The sequence below is a fragment of the Moschus berezovskii genome, chromosome 5 (assembly GCF_049115385.1).
Source record: "Moschus berezovskii isolate FMDL1 chromosome 5, NW_MosBer_1.0, whole genome shotgun sequence".
In the NCBI taxonomy this organism is placed as follows: Eukaryota; Metazoa; Chordata; class Mammalia; order Artiodactyla; family Moschidae; genus Moschus; species Moschus berezovskii.
In genome coordinates, this window is record NC_142464.1 from 75,037,050 (window position 1) to 75,061,462 (window position 24,413).

Consider the following 24,413-nt stretch of genomic DNA (forward strand, 5'->3'; position numbering starts at 1 on the left):
ACAGCACAACAAACCAATAAATCACAAGGTGAAATATTAGGGCAAGGAATAGTGGCTTCATTCAGAAAGCCAGAAAACTGAGAAGATGGCAGACTGGTGTCCCGAAGAACCATCTTGTTTGAGTTAGAATCCAGGCTTCTTTTATACTAAAAGGGGAGGCAGTGGGACTGGTTGTTGTAGACTTCTTGATGCCAGAATCCTTTGTTTTTTCAGCTGTCATATAGGTCTGGTCACCATGGTTCCTGTAAACCTCCAACAAGACAATTGTTATGCTCTGCTCTGTAACTTTTCATCTCAGTATAAACAGAAAAGTGTTAAACCTTCAAAGGTCAAGCCTATGAGGCAGATCATGAGGAAGGGCTATTATGTATGTTTCATTCTATACGAAACAGTCTTTTACAAACGTGTAGAGCCAGCATTACTAAGCACCAGCAGCAGAGCAAAAAGATTAAAGCCAAAAGAATAGATCCCATATGGAGTCACGTTTGTTCTTCTCTGTGATATTAGCTGCACACACAGTACTCTCAGCTGTGACAACTAAAACTGTCCTCAGACATTGTTAAATGTTCTCTGGCTGACAAAATCATTCAGAGTTTAAAACTACTGCTCTAAAATGAATGTTACCCTTTTCTATTTGACCTCTAGGCCCATCCATGTTAAAAATGGCAAAATTCCATTCTTTTTATGGCTGAGTGACATATATATATATATACACCCATATCCATTTATCTGTTGATGGACACAAGTTGATTACTTATCTTTGAAAGACAGATACTGTATGTTGTCACTGATGTGTGGAATCTAAAAAATAAAATAAATGAATATAACAAAGCAGAAACAGACTCACAGATATAGAGAATAAACTAGTGGTTACCAGCAGGAGGGGAGAAGCAGGGAGGGGCAAGAAAGATAGGTGTAGGGGATCAAGAGGTACAAACTTTTGTGTATAAAATAAATAAGATACAAGGATATATTGTGCAGCACAGGGAATATCACAAATATTTTGTAATAACCTTAAATGGAATATACTCTATACAAATTTTGAATCATATGCTGTAAACCTGAAACTAAATTGTGAATCAACTATACTTCAATAAAAATATGTATATAAAAAAATATTACCTTTATTCTCCAAAAGGATTGCTTTCATTTATTAGAAATATTTTCTTATTTTTTTAAGCATTTTTAGATTTAAAAAGGATGGGTTTTGGAGATTACTGACTTGATATTGTTTATCCTGCTTTTCTTCAATGAATCAAATTGTCTCATGCCTGAATTAGCCCGACCAATTTCGTTAGGAATCTCATACCTGTTAATCCCATTAATTTGCTTCAGTATCAAAGAATCTCCTATGGCCCATAGTTTCTAAATATGTCACACTTTCTGTCAAGGAGTAGCTTGCACAATTGAGAGAGGTAGTTGAACATATATTATACACCTGGAAAAAAAATGATTTTAGAGTTCTTGGCCAAAGTATCAAAACATTTCATTTCTTTCTGAAAATTTTCCATCCTCCCTGGAGTGCTTGCACTTTGACCTAATGAAAAATTAGTAGAAAATCTGTTGTATCAGAGAAAAAAAAAATACAGCAATTTTAAGCCTTTCTTTTCCATCTAAAAAATAGAATACACCAAAGAACATCTTAGGCTTTATTATATGCAGATATGACTGTTAATATTTATACTAAAGTGCGGATAGAAAAAAATAATTTATTTAAAATTCAGTAGGTAGTTTCCTAGAGATGTAAACATAAATTCTCTTAGGGAGAATTTGCCTATCTCATGAGGTGGTGAGAATGAAATGTAATAATAGATATGAAGCTCTGTGGAAACCACAGAGCATATAGCATTTTCTAGAAGGAAATTATTATCATGCTGTGGTAAAGTATGCATAGGAAGGAGATATTACTCTGTTTTAAGTCTTTCCACATTGTGCATAATTGTCATCACAATTATCATTAGTTTCAAAAAGTTTTTTGAAGGTTATCAAACTCATGGGTCCATATTTCCATTTATCATAGAATCAGGTCCTAGATTAAGATGATAACCCTAGAAATGCATAAGAAGAAAAGTCTTAAAAGGTACTTGTTCTGCATCACCCACTTCCTAGAGTAAATTACTAACATCCACGGACCAGAAAGAAGGCTGAGCACTGAAGAATTGATGCTTTCCATCTGTGGTGCTGAGGAGAAGACTCTTGAGTGTCTCTTGGGCTGCAAGATCAAACCAGTCAATCCTAAAAGAAATCAACTCTGAATATTCATTGGAGGGACTGATGCTGAAGCTGAAGCTCTAATACTTTGGCCACCTGATGCAAAGAGCTAACTCGCTGAAAAAGACACTGATGCTGGGAAAGACTGAGGGCAGGAGGATAAGGGGGTTACAGAATATGAGATGGTTTGATGCCATCACTGACTCAATGGACATGAGTTTGAGCAAACTGGGAGATAGTGAAGGACAGGGAAGCCTGGAGTGCTACAGTCCATGGGGTCACAGAGTCACATCCTACTGAGCACCCATAAAAACAACAACATAAATTTCCACTGAATGATTTCTTATTGCAAATAGAGTAAATTGCTGTTTTAATTGGGAAACATGGTGTGATGTTTAGTCAATATTTATTGAAAACAGAGTGAGTTGTATAATGCAAAGATCTCAGTACATGTGTATAGTTCTTTCTTTACAGGAAACAAAAGAGTTTCCAGAAAGGGAAAGGGAAAAGTACACACACACACATGCATGCACTTAATTTATTACTCAAGTTGACGTTATTTTCTCCGTCCACTCTCCATTGTTTACTTACCACAAGCATATTTTAATTATAACATTAGTTAATAGAATATTGTTTGTCATTATAATCATTTGTACTTTACAATAAGTTTTTCCTCATCACACATAAAACTTTTAATGAAGAGAATGTAGTGTAAGGATTTTGCCTCATAGTCTCATTGTGAGGAAATCCTCTGCAGCACTCAAGAGAGCTGGAGGTTAATGAGTATTCAGCATGAGCAGTGAAACATGTAACCCGTTGCTGGTCATGCTGATCCCTTTGACAATGTTTACAATAATGTATCTTGAGATAGTTATTAATTTTATTACATTGTCTGAATTACAAACAAGACCCCAACAAGACTTACAATACAGACAAATGCTTATTTTCTTGGTTACTGGGGTCTTTCTGCCTACAAGTTCTTTTATAAACATCTCTTTAAAAGTGGTAGTCCCTATGAAAATAAATATGTACATTCCAAGTAGTTTGGAAGTATGATCATCTTTAAAGAGCAGTGAACAATTTTCAAGATATTTGTTTAGCATGCTAGTTTCTAAAATACCTGCACCCTAATTTTCCTAAGCAGTGTTTTCAATAAGCCAGTAAAATGCTATTATTTTTATTTCAGAAGTGAGACATTGGAGATAACAATGGGTTGTTACACAGCTCTACACAGTTACATAGCTCTACAAGTGGTAGATTTTGCCATCAAGATGCTTTAGAATCTAAGGCTCAGAATCTGTCCAATCTATTATACTCCAAAAATGTATGATGTTTACAACTTGAAGAGGATGCAAATGAGAATGTTAGCAATTGAGAAGAGAAGTGTACATAACCCTGTGGGTTCTCTTTTTATGTTAAGTGAAAGTAAGGTTGCAGGAAGTTTCAGACCTATGAAGGGGATATGGTATGATTAATAGTGAGCAAATGTCTTTCTCATTGAACAAGAAAGAATTAAATTATTGTAAGTTTGTTTCTGAGTAAACAATGTAAACATTCTTGAATACAGTGGTTAAAGGACATTGGAATTCATTGTTCAGAATAAATATTGAAGACAATATCATTTAGGATATTTCAGAAATGCATTAATATCCATATAGGGATCTAGATGAAGTACAGTTTACCCAGATGTAAGACATGAGCAGAGTCAGTGAACCAGTGAAGTTGCTCAGTTGTGTCCGACTCTTTGCGATCCCATGGACTGTAGACTACAAGGCTTCTCCATCCGTGGCATTTTTCAGGCAAGAGTACTGGAGTGGATTGCCATTTCCTCCTCCAGGGATCTTCCTGACCTGGGGATCAAACCCAGGTCTCCCACATTGCAGGCAGACACTTTACCGTCTGAGCTACCAGGAAAGCCTGAGCAGAGTCAATGTTTCTCAGATCAGTTCAGTCACTCAGTCGTGTCCAACTGTTTGTGACCCCATGGACTGCAGCATACCAGGTTTCCCTGTCCATCACCAACTCCTGGAGCCTACTCAAACTCATTTCCATCGCATTGGTGATGCCATCCAACCATCTCATCCTCTGTCATCCCCTTCTCCTCCTGTCTTCAATCTTTCCCAGCATCAGGGTCTTTCCAATGAGTTAGTTCTTCACATCAGGTGGCCAATGTATTGGAGTTTCAGCTTCTGCATCATCAGTCCTTCCAATGAATTTTCAGGACTGATTTCCTTTAGGATTGACTGCTTGGATCTCCTTGCAGTCCAAGTGACTCTCAAGAGTCTTCTTCAACATCACAATTCAAAAGTGCCAATTCTTTGGCACTCAGCTTTCTTTCTTTTTAATTTTTATTGGAGGCTAATTATTTTACAATATTATATTGGTTGGTTTTGCCATACATTGACATGAATCCACCCCAGGTGTACATGAGTTCCCCTTCCTGAACCCCCTCCCACCTCGCTCCTCCCTTCATCCTCCCTCTGGGTCATCCCTGCACACCAGCCCCAAGCATCCTGTAACATGCATCGACCCTGAACTGGCGATTCGTTTCACATATGACAGCATACATGTTTCAATGCCATTCTCCCAAATCATCCCACCCTCACCCTCTCCCACAGAGTCCCAAAGACTGTTCTATACATCTGTGTCTCTTTTGCTGTCTCGTATATAGGGTTATCATTTGCATCTTTCTAAATTCCATATATATGCATTAGTATACTGACCCAATCAAAAAATGGGCCAAAGAACTAAACAGACATTTCTCCAAAGAAGACATAAAGATGGCTAACAAACACATAAAAAAAATGCTCAACATCCCTCATAATCAGAGAAATGCAAATCAAAACCACAATGAGATACCATTTCACACCAGTCGGAATGGCTGCTATCCAAAAGTCTACATGCAATAAATGCTGGAGAGGGTGTGGAGAGAAGGGAACCCTCTTACACTGTTGCTGGGAATGCAAACTAGTACAGTCACTATGGAGAACAGTGTGGAGATTCCTCAAAAAACTGGAAATAAAACTGCCATATGACCCAGCAATTGCACTCCTGGGCATACACACCGAGGAAACCAGAATTGAAAGAGATACCTGTACTCCAATGTTCATCGCAGCACTGTTTATAATAGCCAGGACATGGAAGCAACCTAGATGTCCATCTGCAGACGAATGGATAAGAAAGCTTTGGTACATATACACAATAGAGTATTACTCAGCCATTAAAAAGAATGCATTTGAATCAGTTCTAATGAGGTGGATGAAACTAGAGCCTATTATACAGAGTGAAGTAAGCCAGAAAGGCACTCAGCTTTCTTTATAGCCCAACTCTCACATCCATACATGACTACTGGAAAAACCATAGCTTTGATTAGATGGACCTTTGTTGGTAAACTAATTTTTCTGCTTTTAATATGCTGTCTAGGTTGGTCATAACTTTTCTTCCAAGGAGAAAGCATCTTTTAATTTCATGGGCTTCCCTTGTGGCTCAGCTGGTTTCTCAAAGAGTTGTATATATATACAAAACAATGGCAGTATACAGAGTTGTGCAGGAGTTATGCTGTGTTTTCTTAATTGTTGCTAATGCATTCAGTTAAAGCTATTGACAGATAAACATCCTTTAAAAGAAAAAGTGAACCATCTTTTTTAATGATATTGGGACCCACAACTTAAGCCTTTATGATGTTACTGTGACCTCTTATTTTTTAATGGACAATTTGCCTGGTGGCTCAGATGGTAAAGAGTCTGTCTGCAATGCAGGGGACCTGGGTTCCATTCCCGGGGTTGGGAATATCCCCTGGTGAAGAGAATGGCAACCCACTCCAGTATTCTTGCTTGGAGAATCCCATGGACAGAGGAACCTGATGGGCAAAAAGTCAGACAAGACTGAAGCAGCTGAGCAAGCACACACACCTCTCATGTCCGTTCTCAGGCCAAATGAGTATCTCCATCCACATATTCTACATAAACTACTTTTTATGACTGATAGACAAGTCATAATTTGCTAGAAAAATCCAGATAATGGAAACTGATAACCTTTATAAGGCAAGCAATGCTATTCATTCAGGTATTTGCAGTTTAGAGCGTATCTTTTCCTTTTAAATGCACCCATTTTTAGTTATTATTTAACAAACATACTCCTTCAAAATAGCACTATAAATACAATGTCCAGGGGTAGATATTTGTGAACATAAATCTCTAAATACAACTTCCCTTTACAGCCTTCCCCATGATTTCATGACCTTAACTTCAAACGTTAAAATTCAATTAAATGGATTTACTCTATATATTGGTACAAATGCTTCTGCATGCTCTAGTACTTCTAACCTGTTGGTTGCCTTATACTTAGAGGTGCAACTCACAGTATTTTCAAATGTAACCTCATAGCAGACCTGCAGAATGCTGAGTCTCTGGGCATCCACAGTACCACATACTATCAGGTTCTTAACAAAAAGGCTTTTAGCTGAAGATGATGATGATGATGGTAAAATTTTTTTTGTTTGTTTCCTTTCTTTTACAGGATTATACTCTCACCATGTATTTCCAGCAGTCTTGGAAAGACAAAAGGCTTTCTTATTCTGGAATCCCACTAAACCTCACACTAGACAACAGGGTGGCTGATCAACTCTGGGTACCAGACACCTACTTTCTGAATGACAAGAAATCCTTTGTGCATGGGGTTACAGTGAAAAATCGCATGATCCGCCTGCATCCTGATGGAACAGTTCTCTATGGACTCCGGTAAAGAGCTTTGTGTTTCATATTTTATTGCTGTTGTACATGTCGTTGTTTTACTTTTACTTTTGGAAACGGGCAGAAGAGAGAGACACAAATAGGTAAATATGTAGACTCTCTAATCTTGATAATAAAATTATATTAAAGTTCAGAAAAATCTCTTTAGAACTATTTGAGCTAGACAACTTTGTCCATCAAAGGTAAATGATTTGTCCATCAAAGGTAAATGATTTGTCCTTATCTTTAAATAATAAATATAGTAATAATATGTTTTTGTTAGATTTCATATCTAGTTTATTCTTGGTTACATCTTTTTTAGGTAATTGCTTGATTATCTCAGGTCTACCTAGACTCAATGTTTTCTGGGTATTCTGTGTAGCTACTTGATTATGAAATTATTATGACTTGGGAAATAATATTCTGAAGAAATTGGAAGATATTTTGTTGGTGACTCTGAGAAGATTCATAGTGATTTTATTCCCTTAAATTTATGTGTTTTCACTTTTTTTTCATATATAGGATCCACTTTAAGTTAATTGCTCTGTTTCTTATGAAGTAGGGGTTGAGGCTCATTTCTTTTCCATATGGCTATCCAGTTATTCTAGCCCTATTTATTGAAAAGTCTTTGCTTTTCACATTAGATTGTGTTGGTACCTTTGACTGGATGAGTGGGGTCTATTTTTAGGTCCTATTCTGTTCCTTTGTTCTCTATGTCCATCTTTAGACAGTATCACACTATTTAATTACCATATCACACTATTTAATTACTGTATCTATAAGTCATGAAGTCACATAAGTCTTTCAATTTTATACTGACTGTTTAAGATTGTTTTGGAAATGCTAATACCATTGCATTTCACTGTATAACTACTAGGATCAATTTCTAGATTTCTATCCAAAAATGTCTGCTGGAATTATAATTGAGATTGTATTGAATCTCTACATCAGTGCAGAGAGAATTGACAATTTAAAGTTATGAAGCTTTTTAATCCATGAATATATTGAGTGGACTCTGGGAGTTGGTGATGGACAGGGAGGCCTGGCGTGCTGTGATTCATGGGGTCGCAAAGAGTCGGACACGACTGAGTGACTGAACTGAACTGAACTGAATTTTTCTCAGCAATATTTTTCATCACATTGTGTTTGTTTATTGTTTTAAGAATCACATATGAAAAAGGTATTGTACACTGATAGAGGTCTATTACTAACCTTCACGTAGTTAAAATTTACTAAAACTTTTCGGCTACAATTCAAATCAGTTTCCAGGTTTACCAAAAAATATCTGAATTGTAACATTATTGTAGGATATGAAGTTGGTGGTTCTTTAACCTTTGTTGTCACCTTTGTGATCCCTTTGAAACTCCAATACTTTGGCCGCCTCATGTGACGAGTTGACTCACTGGAAAAGAGTCTGATGCTAGGAGGGATTGGGGGTGGGAGGAGACGGGGACGACAGAGAATGAGATGGCTGGATGGCATCAGCGACTCGATGGACATGAGTTTGGGTGAACTCCGGGAGTTGGTGATGGACAGGGAGGCCTGGCGTGCTGTGATTCATGGGGTCGCAAAGAGTCAGACACGACTGAGCGACTGAACTGAACTGAACTGAACTGAGAAGCTGATGAAATTCTCCTATTGGTTAGAGTGGTCATAAGCCCCCTAAAATCCTTTTATATAGCATCAGTGCCAAGCTAAAACTGTACTTAAGGGCCAAAAGTCTACAATTAACATGTATCTGATATCTGAAAACACATGCAAGTGAAAAGAATGCATCTGTGGTAAAACTTTTGAATTTAACCCAATGGTTGGTTATTAGTCGATAGCTTTGGTCTTCCTTTGCACAGTGACATAATATCAACTGATCTTGGCAAAATGATCTTTGGAATTTTCCCACCCTTTCAGTACCCAAGGAACTGTCAACTCCAGTTAAAAATCTCTGACTTAAAATCCTCTCAGAAAAAAATGACGAAATTAACAAGCCTCTTGAGTGTATCGATATTACTACAGACAAAATCTACTAATGCAAGAGCACAATTGTAGTCATTAATGATGGTCATACAATGGAAATCAGTTGTGATTTTTCTGTTACCAATGTAGCTTCCATCCTATATAACCAAGATACAAAGTGATGAATTATCCTTATAAAGTTTTCTGGGAGAATAATTGGATAACCCATGACCCAACTTAGTAGGCTGATGGGCCACAATGTGTATATTCACTGTATGTGATTTTTCAACCTTATATAAAAAGTTGTGTTGTTTTTTTTTAAAAAGCAACTAGATTTTTTGCAAGTAAGAATGTGGGTGGCATTATCGGTTTACAGAGTCTCACTTTCAAATTTTTTCTAAATTATTGGCAGTCTCTACCATTGGCAATGCTGTAAAGGAAGAAAAATAACTGAGAACCATGAAGTTGAACATTTGAACCTCATTTTAAATTAAGAAAACTGAGGCCCAAAAGCGGAAAGGGCCTGATCTAAGGGACAACAAATAATAGAATTAGGATTAAAGTCCAGATCTTGATTCCCATAAGAATGGTGTACTTTTCTCACCTCACTGTCTTTCAGATACACTTAAAGTCAATACCTTCTTCCAAGTTGCATAGCGTTGCTTTCTCCTCTTTGGAGCCAACCAATGATTTTGTAGCTAGGAGCCTGGCAACAGATCTCTCAAAGAAAACACAAATCCTTCATCAATTACTTGGTCTCTGATCTCTTTCTGGCATCAGTTTTCTCCGTAAAAGCCTCACATCAGTTCTAATATTTTCCCCCTCCTCTGTCTTTCTATCTCTTCCCTCACAGATTAGGTTTTCTTTTCCCTGGAGGTTATAAACGTCCAGGAGAAACCATAAGGTATAACAAAGAAAGCATGGCAATCTGGAGTCAAAGGATCAAATTTGGGTTCATTCTCTGAGTGCTTGACCTTAAATTATAAATTGAGCCTTACTTAGTTTTATCAGGTGCAACAATGGGCTAATAACATCTGATTCATTATTGGGAAGTTTTTATGAAATAATAAATATGTTAATACATGTAAATACTAAGCTATATTTCTTTAAAGTTATTGAGCCTGATATAGCCTTACTATGTTATAAGCCTTAGTGGAAAAGCTGTATAGTAAGGGTGTTTCTCTCCTATGTGTGTCAGTGACAGAGACACAGTTGTTCAATTAAGAAAGCATTCACTGAGTGCCTAGTATGTACAGTATACCTATTATTCTGTCCCTGGGAATAATTATCCAGAAACTGGGTAGAAATTTGTCATTGTGGCAGAGTGGAGGCACCTGGGACTTTGAGTCAAAGACACATATGACCTGACTGGTTTGTACCCTTCAATAAGCTATTCCCTCTATGAGTTTCACATTACTCATCCTTAAAGAGACAGGGATTGGACAAAATCATCCCTAAATTTTCTTTCAAATCTTAATTTCATTGCTTCTATGATTCTATATCATGGCTTATTCATTTTCAATCCTCTGATATAACATTTCCTAGGCTTAGACAGGACAATCTTCACTTTTCTCTTTGTAGTTGCCTTTTCAGGAGTAATTGCCATTGTCACTTCCTAAGCTCATGCACCAGAAAAATCCATATAGTATAACATAGGTATTGACATACTTATATGTCAATGACCTTACTGAGTCTAGACAAAGAATCAGGAGATTGAAACTTCTTGCCTTATCCATAAGTCCAGCTAAAGTCATCATGAATTGAGACCATGTATCACTGGGTTTTTTTTTAAGCAATTATAGTGTCAATGGGATTTTCTGAATGTACCTGAAAGACCCTTTAATCAGGAATTCCAAAGTCATAAGCCCATATCATTAAATGGATTCCACATTTTGCTATATTCAAACTCAATGTGAGATGCTATAACTTAGTTTATATAAAGACACAAGAATAGAGTTAGCTGTTTGCTATTTTTGTGAACTATGTCAAATCATATTTTACACACCAGAGATGGCACACTGTTCTGTAAAAACTCTAAAATAAGAGAGTGGTGTCTGAAGAGGTCTGGTGTTACTGTGCAACAGGCATTCAGCACAGAGAGAAAAACTACATTCTCTTGTGCTTCTTAAGCTCAGATTTCACTTGCTGCAACAAAATGTGTCATACCAAAAAATAACCCTGCAATCATTATTACTTCCTCTTCGACTTTGCCAGGAATCCTTATAAAGGATGGATGCCTGTGATGTGCTGTAAAATGTGGCAGGCAATGGGATTTATGTCCATGAGCCCTCCACTCTGCTCCTCTCAAGGCATATAATATCACTTCTTTTCTTACTCAAAGTGGAGACAAAATATCAGCTGCCTCAGTGTCACACATCAAATCCTTAAAATTCTGTCTGTCCTCCCTTTCTTTCATTTAACTCTGAGGAAGTTTCTCTCTTCTTTCTAAGGCTAATCTCTCCACATTCGCATTTAATCTTATTGTTGGATGCTCTTCAGATTTTGCTCTCTTCCTTATTAAATCTTCCCCTGCTGGCGCCTTCACTTCTCTTTTGTCTTCAAGCATGATTCCTCGAATAGCTTTGGTTTCCTCTATTTCCTCTCCATCCATCTATTCTGTAGTCTCCAAAGGCATGGCTCCCACCCATGTTCCGTTCCTAAAACAGCTCTGTCAAAACTTACCAGAACTATTGCTGGTTCTCAGTCTATAGTCTTGACCTCTCTGGATGATTTTAAGAGTATTGATTGACCTTGACTTCAGAATTTCCAAGCACAATTTTTTCATTATTCTTGTTCTTCTGTCTTTTTGCTGTTCTATCAATGTTTCTTTGTCTCTGGTTGTGAACTAGAGGGGTTCCTTGAATTTTGAGCAACTCGTTGAATTTAACAGCTTAAATATGTATAATATGAAATCACTGATATTAGAAAAATATTTTTAATTGTTTGCCCAGCGTCTGTATGTGGAGGCTTGCCCTGACAGTTATTACTGACATGACCCCTATTTTGCATTATCTGTTTTCCCAAAAATCAGTTCTTCTTCCTTCAGTTCAGTTCAGTTGCTCAGTCGTGTCTGACTCTTTGCGACCCCATGAATCACAGCACACCAGGGCTCCCTGTCCATCACCAACTCCCGGAGTTCACTCAAACTCATGTTCATTGAGTCGGTGATGCCATCCAGCCCTTACCCAACTACTAACAAAAGACATCAGCCTCATAGTCAATAGACATATATGTGCAGGCATCTTTGACTCTCAACCTATTTTGTCCCAAGATCCAGTCTGTTGCTTCCTCTCTATCTAGACCATTGCCATGTCCAAATCATTTCCATCACCTCAGTTAACTGATCCACTCTGTTACTTCCCGGCCAATTTCCTATTTTAATTTTACTTGTTCTCATCATTTTCATCATATTCTTCCTACTGTGCATGTCAGATCATATCAATCCCACATTAAAAAAAAAAAGATAAAAACAAACCAAAAATATCTCTGCTGTCCCCATAAAATTAAGTTTTCATTCTCCTGTCTGGAAGCTGAGACCCTCTGCATATGACCAAAATGTCTTTCAAACATTTCCTTTCTTTATGAAGCCTAAACTTTTATAAAACAACTTATTTCTCTAAACACATCTAGTGCATTTCAAATTCAAGTAGATCCCAAGTTTTTTATAGATCATACTGATACTAAAAGTATTAGTTCTTGACTTGAAATTCACATTTAACTGGGCATCCTGTATTTCATGTGGCAACCCTCCAGCCCTGCTGAAATGTCCTCTCTTCTTTATTCCCATATAGCTTCCCCTACTCCATCACTTCCTTATCTCTCTTCTTTCCTTAGAAGCCTCTCTCAAACCCCATTTTTTTCACAAGAACTTTTACAATATTCTCAACCAGATAAAAACTTGTTCTCATCTGATACCTTACTTTACTTTAATCTCCTAAAGGCCGATGAGATTTGTAAGTCTCTCAGGATGTATTATCTCTCCGTGTCTTAGAGTTATTTTCCTGTGATGCAAACAAGACTGTATATTTGTTGAAAACGTAAACTGTACTTCTTTCACCTTGGTATCCTCTTTCTCAAACCAAATAAGTGTTTGAAAAATTGAAATGAAAATTTGTAGGATGCAGTGACCTAACTCATGATAGTGGTTAGCAACATTTCCTATGTCTAAATGATGGCTTTGAACCAAAGAGCCATTATCACTATTAATGACCAGATGTGTTCCGCCTCTTGTCCAAACATGATCCAGCTGGCTGAAAAGCACAGATTGTCTCTTGAGGCCTTGCCCTGTGGGTGCTGAAAGATTGTGTTTATCTTTCCTCAAAGATAGAAGGCATGGAACAACCTAATTGTCAGAAGACATTTAGTGGTATATTTAACTGCCTTAAAATGCTCTTTGCCTCCCTCTCCCAACCCTTGCCTTGACTTTTCTTTCAGACTTCCACAATGTTATTTTCCTGCATCTCCTATCAAAGGTGACCTTTCAAGGGCTACATGAGAATGAGGAATGGAAGGAATAGTTTAAAGTCTTCCAGCTCAGTGTGGGCTCACACTGAGACTCCATATGTTGCAGAGTGTGTATGTGGGCTTGTGTGCCCACTGTAAGCACATACAGAGTAGGATGTGCGTGTCACATCATTCTAACTAATACTGATAACAACTGTATCAAGAATTCAAAGTATACCCAAGTATATAAATAATTGAAATTATCCTATACACCAAGCACTGTGCTAAGTGCTCTACCTATATTGTCATATTTAATCTTTAGCATAACACTATGAACTTTGTACTATTATTATTTTAACTTTACAGATATCAACAGAAGGAGAGCGACCCTAATTTTTCCTGTCTCATAATTTGTTATTAACTTTTTAAAAGCAGGTCCAAACATGTACACACCTTGCATTCTGTTGGTAAATTTATCTAAATTTTCTTTTGCTCTAAATGTTTCCTATTCCTTTATTTTCTCCCTAGAAAGGTTTTTTCTTAAAGAACTGTGCTGTTTTTGTGATTGTTTCCACTTGTTGTACATGTGTTCTTTTATGTCCCATATATGAGGCTTAACCAGATCCAGATTAGTTATTTCGTTGTGCTTTGGTGAGACTGCTTCATAAGCCAGGCGTATTATGTACTTTTATCAGAAGACACAAAATGCCTTCCTGTCTCTGTTTTTATGATGTGAATGAACTTTGATATGCTGATTTAGGCAATGACAACCTGATGTATCCATTATCAAGCTTCTATTAATTTTATATAACAGCATTTGTTTGCTAGGGCTGCTGTAACAAACAAAATGAGTGACTTAGAAATTTATTGTCTCAAAGTTTTGGAGTCAGAAGTGTTGTTTCCTATCAAGGGCTGTGAGAGATAGATCTACTCCAGGTCCCTCTCCTTGGCATACAGATGACCGACTTCCACCTGTGTCAATTCCTTCTGGTGCCACCGTGTGTCCCTTTTTATATAAGGACACCAGTCATATTGGGTTAGGGCTTACCCTAGTGATCTACTTTAATTTGACTACTTCCACAAAGACCTTATCTCCAAATAAGGTCACATTATGAGGTACTGGGGATTAGGGCTTTAACATATGAAATTAGGGGGACACGATGCAGCCCATAGCATTAACAGTTTTAGCACTGATAATCTTTGCCCAAACCTATTTAGAGCTTACATAATGACAATATTCTACCACTCTTTCCTTATTTTTTAACTAGATTATTCTCTAAGGAACTTCCTCTCACCAACTGTTTGACAGTCTGGAGGTCAAAGTTGGTTCAGTGAAGGTAGGATCAATGATTGATGGCTCCCTTTATTTAGCAGTTTTCAAAACAAGTTGTTTCTCTACAACTCCCCACACGTGACCACTAGGTGTGGCGTTTTGTTGTTTGTGTGTCTATCATTATGAAGTCACTGGTAATAACAAGTATGTCTGTATCAGTCCACTGCAGCTATTGTTATTTTTGATCCTGTTTGTCTTACCTTTGGCCAGCAGCAGTCCCTTTGAGTTGGCACCTGCATTCTTTCAACATGACCTCAATAGTCATTGATAGCTTCCTTGCCTTCTTGCACATTGGCTTGTATTGATAATTCTGTGTCCCAGAAGAGGATAAAATACATCAGGAGTTCATAGTGATGTTTCTAATTCAAATTTAGAATTTCAGGGCTTTTATTCAGCCTCTTTGATTTTATTTTTTGTTTCTTTTTTCTTCATTGAACACATTGATTCTTAATGTAATAACATGGTTATTTACTTTGTCCTGATATTTGTAATTATATCTATATATGTATGAAAGTGAAAGTTGCTCACTTATGTCCGACTCTTTGCAACCCCATAGACTATAGCCCACCAGGCTCTTCTGTCCATGGAATTCTCAAGACAAGAATACTGGAGTGGGTAGCCATTCCCTTCACCAAGGGGTCTTCCCAACCCGGGTCTCCTGTATTGCAGGCAGATTCTTTACCATCTGTGAATAGCTAATAGTATGTGTAATAGACTGTGTCAATCACAATAAACTGTGGAAAATTCTGAAAGAGATGGGAATACCAGACCACCTGACCTGCCTCTTGAGAAACCTGTATGCAGGTCAGGAAGCAACAGTCAGAACTGGACATGGAACAACAGACTGGTTCCAAATAGGAAAAGGTGTACGTCAAGGTTGTATATTGTCACCTTGCTTATTTAACTTATATGCAGAGTACATCATGAGGAACGCTGGGCTGGAAGAAGCACAAGCTGGAATCAAGATTGCTGGGAGAAATATCAATAACCTCAGATATGCAGATAACACTACCCTTATGGCAGAAAGTGAAGAGGAACTCAAAAGCCTCTTGATGAAAGTGAAAGAGGAGAGTGAAAAGGTTGGCTTGAAGCTCAACATTCAGAAAACAAAGATCATGGCATCTCGTCCCATCACTTCATGGGAAATAGATGGAAAAACAGTGGAAACAGTGTCCGACTTTATTTTTTTGGGCTCCAAAATCACTGCAGATGCTGACTGCAGCCATGAAATTAAAAGACGCTTACTCCTTGGAAGCAAAGTTATGACCAACCTTGATAGTATATTAAAAAGCAGAGACATTACTTTGCCAACCAAGGTCCGTCTAGTCAAGGCAATGGTTTTTCCCGTGGTCATGTATGGATGTGAGAGTTGGACTGTGAAGAAGGCTGATCGCTGAAGAATCGATGCTTTTGAACTGTGGTGTTGGAGAAGACTCTTGAGAGTCCCTTATACTGCAAGGAGATCCAACCAGTCCATTCTAAAGGAGATCAATCCTGGATGTTCATTGGAGGGACTGATGCTAAAGCTGAAACTGCAATACTTTGGCCACCTCATGCGACGAGTTGACTCACTGGAAAAGACTGTGATGCTGGGAAAGGTTGGGGGCGGGAGGAGAAGGGGACGACGGAGAATGAGATGGCTGGATGGCATCACCGACTCTGTGGACATGAGTTTGAGTGTACTCCGGGAGTTGGTGATGGACAGGGAGGCCTGGCGTGCTGTGATTCATGGGGTCACGGAGAGTCGGACACGACTGAGCAACTGATCTGATCTGATCTGATCAATTGTTACTGTCCCGTTTTTAGCATTTTTTCCTGAAGATTATTTCTAGGAAGACAGTTGTCCATAGAAGATGCTTTTGTTGCTTACGATTGTAGAAATGGAAATAATTAGAGGGGGCACACACATAAATGGGAATAGTTCTGCCAAGTGTGTGAACTTTATGAAATGTACACAGCTTTGTTGGGTTCTCTCATACATACCAATGACTCCAAACTCCAAAGAGATGCTCCTTAAGTTTCAGGTTTCAGAAATGAATGAAATGTTTACCCAAAACTTGTGGCCTGATGGGGATTTTGAGAACTCCGTTGCAGTATTTGCTTGCTAGTTCTACTCTGAATCAATTTTTGTGATGTTCTTGACACTCCCTGACCATGAGCTGTGCATGAGAGTAAAATCAATGGCTACACTTAATGAATATAAAAGAAAAACAGGGTTTCCGACCATTACTTGTGGGATCATCTCTTCCTGCCTTGTTTTTCATGATAAAGCCAAGTGAACATTAGAAGCAATTATCTTGATAATATAGATTAAAATAAAACTCACTACTATTGATTTTTAAAGCAGTTTGGGGGTCCTAAATGTTTCATATTAAATTTCTATATTGATTGTACACCCTGAAAAAACCTCTCTTTCTTATAGACTTTCCATGTAGAGACAGTTATAATTACATTCTAGACTCCTGGGTAGATCACACAAGGCTGACTGTGAGATAGCCTGGGGAAAAAAAATGTTTAGTCGACTTCAGGGAATAAATATGTGGGCTGATGCAGTGTTTGCAGAGGATGACTGGTTGATATTGATAAATGCGTTCTGTTAAGAGAAAGAAATGAGTTACTTCAAATGGAAGAGAGAAAAAGCAGGGCATGCATAAAGAACAGGTAGCTCACTTTATTAGAGGGAATGCCTGCAGACTCTATAATTCCCACCAAGGAAGACAGTATTATTATTCCCCTCACAATGTGGTTGACTTATATTTTAGAATTTCATCAGTGGAGTACAGAGAAAGCTGCTTAAAATGTTCTCCAGTGAATAGGCTGTTATTTTTGCCTCTCAAAGTTTTTATTTTTAATACTCTTTATTCACTTATATATGAAAAACTTTATGAGTCAATGATTTTTCTTAGGGTCTCCTTTTTAATAAATATGGTATTATGGTATTATGACTAATTCAAATACTAGATGAGCAATTTAAATAATTATATACTACTGATACTATTTTGTGGTCATGTGACCTGTAGATATGCCATTATGATTAAACTTCCATCATTAAATTGATATAAAAGATTAAGTTAAAACAGTGACTATAAATTATCTAAAAAAGAACTACATCTCCTTAATTCTTAATCTTGATTGAGTCAAGATTAATGTGGAATAATGTTGAATGTATATGCTCAGGAAAGAACGAAAGAAAGAATGAAGGAAAGGGGAAGGAAGAAAGGAAAGACGGTAAGAAAGATGGGTGGGAGGGTGGAAAGGGAGACAAAAATGGCAAGCAAAATCAAATATCTTAGAAATATGTCATGAACTTTAGATCTTTGCTATAATGTTACCAATGACACCATTTCCAAGAATGGTGGAATATTAGACTTTGACAATCACACTTCATTTACTTTGGAATTTTCTACCTGGCTTCTTCTCTTCTCTTAATTCTATCCTGCAGCCCACTAGCAGATTTTTTTTTTTTTTTTTAAATAACGCACCATTGTGTAACACCTCTCTCCTGCTCAGGAACTTATTGACTTCCAGTTACCCACCACACCAAAGCTTCTCTCCAGATATTCATGACACTTTATAATTAGATTACCCTTGCCACACAGCCTCATTTAAGATCTTGCCCAAGCATGAAGCTTTATACTGCAGTATGGGTTTCATTTCACTTTCGTTAATTATTAGACTGATTCTTATTTCCTAGCCTCTGGTCAGTTGTTCCCCTTCTTTTTAACTCAACAATGAAAAGTATTTCCCTTTATTTTTAACTGTATATTGCTGATAGTCCAAGACCCAATTGAGAGATCACATTTTTCTCTTCTCTACTTTAACCCTCATAGGTCTCTTTCTCCATAGTTATACAGATCTTGGAACTTCTTTCAATACAGCGATTATGAAATGTCCTCTCCAATTATCTATTGTTTCACATGTGTTAATCTCATCTCCCCCCAAGCTGTGTAATATTTTTTTAAATAGTCCATTTTTTATATTTCTTTCCCCACAGTGCATACAACAGTTAGCATATACTGAGGTGGCTCAGTGGTAAAGAATCTGCCTGCCAATGCAGGAGACATGGGTTCGATCCCTGGATCAGGAAGATCCCCCGGAGAAGGAAATGGCAATCTACTCCAGTATTCTTGACTGGGAAATCCCATGGACAGAAGAGCCTGGCGGGCAACAGTCCATGGGGTCGCAAAAGAGTTGGACATGAATTAAACAACGAGAAAATGGTACACTTACCATTTTACTTACTTATTTTTAAACCTCAATCTTGCTCTTAATGATATATCTCCCTAACTACGGTTTTTGTATAGTCAGGTTTGCTAAATTTTAAAGAGAAAGCTTACCCCTTATATGAAAATAGAACAGTATGAAAATGAAAACTTTACATGAAAAAGGTTGATTCTAATGCTTAAGAGTCTGCTGTACCTCATGTGTAGAGGACATCTGGCTAAGAGTGAGTGTAAAGTATGTTGAGATATGAGGAATATATACAATATTATGGGTGATATTTATTCTCTTATTGCCAGCCGATAAGGATGTGTGTGGATGTTTCCTCTCCAGAATATTTCTTTTAGAAAGCTATATGATTAGTCCATTCTAAGAAAATATTCAAAGTATTTTCACAACTTCTCTTTAGGAATTTAATTTGAACCCTTGTCTAAATTTAAAGTAGTAGCAAATCATGACCTTGAAGGTGATTATTAGAAATAAATAAGAGTGGGAAATAAGTGAAAGTGGGGCTTCCCTTGTGGCTCAGCTGGTAAAGAACCCACCTGCAAGTGGGAGACCTGTGTTCGATCCCAGGGCTGGTAAGATGCCCTGGAGAAGGGAAAGGCTTTTTAGCCTTTTGTAGTACTTTTGTATTAGCAAATCATTACCTTGAAGGTGACTGTTAGAAATAAATAAGAGCAGGAAATAAACCTGTGAACAATATTGTTGGTCAAAGCTGGATGATACACACACATAACTAATTTTTGTTGTATTTCATTAAATAGCTATAAGTAGCTATATTCCATGGAGAAGGAAATGGCATCCCACTCCAGTACTCTTGCCTGGAAAATCCCATGGATGGAGGAGCCTGGTAGGTTACAGTCCATGGGGTCGCGAAGAGTCGGACACGACTGAGCGACTTCACTTTCACTTTTCACTTTCATGCATTGGAGCAGGAAATGGCAACCCACTCCAGTGTTCTTGCCTGGAGAATCCCAGGGACGGGGCAGCCTTGTGCGCTGCCATCTCTGGGGTCTCTCAGAGTTGGACACAACTGAAGCGACTTAGCAGCAGCAGCAGCAGCTATATTCCAAATGAGAATTGAAAAGTGTTTTTAGCTAAGGAAGTACACAAGTCAAATAATATTGTATTTCATCAATGGGATAAATTTTTTTGAACTTCTACTTTTATATTGCAGTGGTAAGGAACACACCTGCCAGTGCAAGAGACATAGGAGACTTGGGTTTGATCCCTGGGTCAGGAAGATCCTCTGGAGGAGGGCGTGGCAACCCACTCCAATATTCTTGCCTGGAGAATCCCATGGACCGAGGAGCCTGGTGGGCTATGATCGATAGGGTTGCAAAGAGTTGGACATGACTGACGCGACTTACCTGCACACACATAGCTGATTAACAATGTTATGCCAATTTCAAGTGGACAGCAAAGAACTCAGCCATATATGTACATGTAGTCATTCACTCCCAAACTCTTCTCCTATCCAGGCTGCCACATAACACTGAGTAGAGTTCCCTGTGCTATATACTAGGATCCTGTTGGTTATCCATTCTAAATATAGCAGTGTGAACATGTCAATCACAAACTCCCTAACTATCTCAATAGGATCAATTTAAGAGTCTAAACTTAACTGTATTTATTATACTCATTCTTTGCTTCCCCAGTAGCTCAGATGGTAAAGAATCTGCCTGCAATGCAGGAGACCCAGGTTCAATTCCTGGGTCAGGAAGATCCACTGGAGAAGGGACTGGCTACCCACTCCAGTATTCTTGGGCTTCCTTGGTGGCTCAGCTGGTAAAGAATCTTCCTGCAATGCAGGAGACTGGGGTTCGATCCCTGGGTTGGAAAGATCCCCTGGAGAAGGGAAAAGCTATCCACTTCAGTATTTTGGCCTGGAGAAATCCACGGACTGTATAGTCCATGGGGTTTCAAAGAGTTAGACAGGACTGAGCAACGTTCACTTGCACACTTTCATACTCATTCTTTAACTCACATGATGTAATATGACCAGAACCAGACAGAACTATTCAACTTCTATCTTACTTCTATCCAATCAGATAAGACAACTACTAGAAATAGCAACTGTTCTAACAGAAATGCAGGGTTCAGCACAAGGTCAGGTCCCATCTATTTTCTTCAGTCCTCGATAATTCATTTTGAGAACAACATTGTCAATCCAGAGAAACAGAACTAGGATGGCAAAGGCCTTGGTACTCTGTCAATATGCAGATAGTGAGGTTTAAATATGCTTTGAAGATTATCACTATTAGATCTTTTTATCTTTAAAGCTATAGATGAAATGCTAATATAGTCACTTGTGTTTAAAAATGCAGAAACACAGAAACTACGGTTTTAAATAATATTTGAAGAAAACAGGAGGAAAACGTAGAAGGAACTAGGGAGGAAACTCATTTCACCCGTGCTGAAAATAAGCCTAGATAAGGAAGAAATATGATAACACACCTGAAGTATTTGAAAATCTGCTATTTCAAAGAAAGCTTAAATTTACCATGTATTGCTTCCAACAGAAGATCAATGGCCAACCTGTGAAACTTTCAAGGAACATGTCAGTTCTATTCGCTTACCTTGTGAACCTATGTGGAAAAAGTTCACTATAAGCATTTATCTTATATTCAAAAATGGAATTAATGCCATGTTACTAGTATTTCTTCAGAAGTAGATAGGCTAGTGGAAAGAAAAGACCTTGAGCTTTAGAACCAGAAGAAAGAGCCTCATCACTTACTGATTGCACGCCGTAGGACCACTTACCAACCTCTTTGAATCTCTCAACTTCCTCATTTATAAAATGACTGTGGTGGCACATCGTTCAGATTTTTGTGAGAATGAATATGTAAGGTGATACAAACAGTGGGGTTGTTCTTTTTTTTCCGTGTCTGTTTCGTTTTTCTCTTTCCCTTCTCTCACACCAGCGCCTCCATTACTAAAAATGTTTAGACAGAGCTAAAATAGAGTATAAATACATGTCAGAGATACTACAAATGGGGTTCCACCCTGAATGTGAGATTGATTAAGTGGATTACTAGGTGTATTGTAACTCCACGTTGCTATAGAACTAGTTCAGTTCAGTTCAGTTCAGTCGCTCAGTCATGTCCGACTCTTTGTGACCCCATGAACCACAGCACGCCAGGCCTCCCTGTCCATCACCAACTCCCGGAGTTCACTCAAACTCATGTTCATCGAGTCGGTGATGCCATCCAGCCATCTCATTCTCTGTCATCCCCTTCTCCTCCTGCCCGCAATCCCTCCCAGCATCAGAGTCTTTTCCAGTGAGTCAACTCGTCGCATGAGGTGGCCAAAGTACTGGAGCTTCAGCTTTAGCATCAGTCCTTCCAATAAACACCCAGGATTGATCTCCTTTAGAATGGACTGGTTGGATCTCCTTGCAGTCCAAGGGACTCTCAAAGGTCTTCTCCAACACCACAGTTCAAAAGCATCAATTCTTCGGTGCTCAGCTTTCTTCACAGTCCCACTCTCACATCCATACACGACCACGGGAAAAACCATAGCCTTGACTAGACAGACCTTGGTTGGCAAAGTAATGTCTCTGCTTTTTAATATGCTATCTAGGTTGGTCATAACTTTGCTTCCAAGGAGTAAGCATCTTTTAATTTCATGGCTGCAATCAGCATCTGCAGTGATTTTGGAGCCCCAAAAAATAAATTCTGACACTGTTTCCCCATCTATTTCCTATGAAGTGATGGGACCAGATGCCATGATCTTTGTTTTCTGAATGTTGAGCTTCAAGCCAACCTTTTCACTCTCCTCTTTCACTTTCATCAAGAGGCTTTTTAGTTCCTCTTCACTTTCTGCCATAAGGGTGGTGTCATCTACATATCTGAGGTTATTGATATTTCTCCTGGCAATCTTGATTCCAGCTTGTGCTTATTCCAGCCCAGCGTTCCTCATGATGTACCCTGAATATAAGTTAAATAAGCAGGGTGACAATATACAACCTTGACGTACTCCTTTCCCTATTTGGAACCAGTCTGCTGTTCCATGTCCCGTTCTAACTGTTGCTTCCTGACCTGCATACAAGTTTCTCAAGAGGCAGGTCAGGTGGTCTGGTATTCCCATCTTTTTCAGAATTTTCCATAATTTGCTGTGATGCACACAGTCAAAGGCTTTGGCATAGTCAATGAACCAGAAATAGATGTTTTTCTGGAACATTATTCATAGAGATTAAAAGCGTGGGTGCTGGAGACATGCAGTCCTTGGATAGAATCATGTACTTCTCCTCACTATTCGACTTTGGACATGTCAATCAACCTGTCTATGCCACAGTTTATCCAACCGAATTATAATATTTCTAATGGGGCCTGATTGCTGATATAATTAAATGAGAAATGCATTTAAAATGCATAACAAAGGGCTTGTCATATAGTAAATACTCAATGAAAGTGAAAGTGGCTCAGTCATGTCTGGCTCTTTGCAACCCATGGACTGTAGCCTGCCAGGCTCCTCCGTCGATGGAATTCTCCAGGCCAGAATACTGGAGAAGATAGCTGTTCCCTTCTCCAGGGCATCTTCCCAACCCAGGAATCAAACCCAGGTCTCCTACATTGTGTCTGACCCACCAGGGAAGTCCAAGAATACTGGAGTAGGTAGTCTGTCCCTTCTCCAGGAGATCTTCCCAACCCAGGAATCAAACTGGGGTCTTCTGCATTGCAGGTGGATTCTTTACCAGCTGAGCTACCAGGGAAGCCCAAAGCACTCAGTAAATGGTATCTATTCCTATGCAGGTTCTTTACCACTAGCGCCACCTGGGAAGCCCATTCCTATCCTTAGGGACTGCTCCACGGGCTAAGAACCTATCTCTTTAAAGTCTTGTCCCATTTCCTTGGGAGGTGCTGCTGCTTTTGTGATTAAAGGGAAAACTCTTTCATTGCCCTAATAGAATCATTTGGATTAACTTTAGTGATATCTGGTCCTGGCCCTTTAGAAACTAGGTTTGTTCAAACTGGACAATGAAGAGGCATTTCATTCTTTTCTATGCTCTGAGTTTTTTGAGTCATTGGATTAGTGGAGCCAGAGAAGAATGAAACCATTATCTTTCTGCAGGAAACTGTTATTGCTCGTTATTTTCAAGTATTATGTACTTTCCTCTTTTGTGTCACAGGATAATTCTGTACCAAGGATACTGTATGTGCTGAAAATATAGAGCTACTTTTATTCACCCCATAAAAAAAGGCAATGAGGGATGCCATTTTTAGAAAAAGATAATCTTTGAAGATCAGCCTCCTTTGTGTCTTTTATCTAGAAATACACATGCCAAATGAGATGCCAAGAGATTTGGTTTCTGCTAAGAAGCTTAAGAAAATTAGGCACTACGGTTGAAAGTATATAACATTTATGGTTTAATACAGAGAAAATGTAGTGTAATGAGTTGCTTTGTTCCATGTTCCACTTTCACGTTCAATTTTTATCTCCAACTTTATCGTCAAGAAATTTAAAATATTACTACTACTTCATGACTGTGAGAAAATAGACCATACTCTTGTCGTTTGCCT

General features: G+C 38.3%; 1 protein-coding gene across 1 annotated transcript in view; it reads left to right on the forward strand.

The window, feature by feature from the left end:
• The window catches only part of GABRB1 (gamma-aminobutyric acid type A receptor subunit beta1), a 499,524-nt gene that overhangs the window by 186,228 nt on the left and 288,883 nt on the right, over positions 1 to 24,413 (forward strand). Inside the window, exon 4 of the mRNA XM_055434502.2 lies at positions 6,730 to 6,950. Coding sequence (XP_055290477.1) covers positions 6,730 to 6,950 — 221 coding nt within the window. The remainder of the gene's footprint in view (positions 1 to 6,729; positions 6,951 to 24,413) is intronic.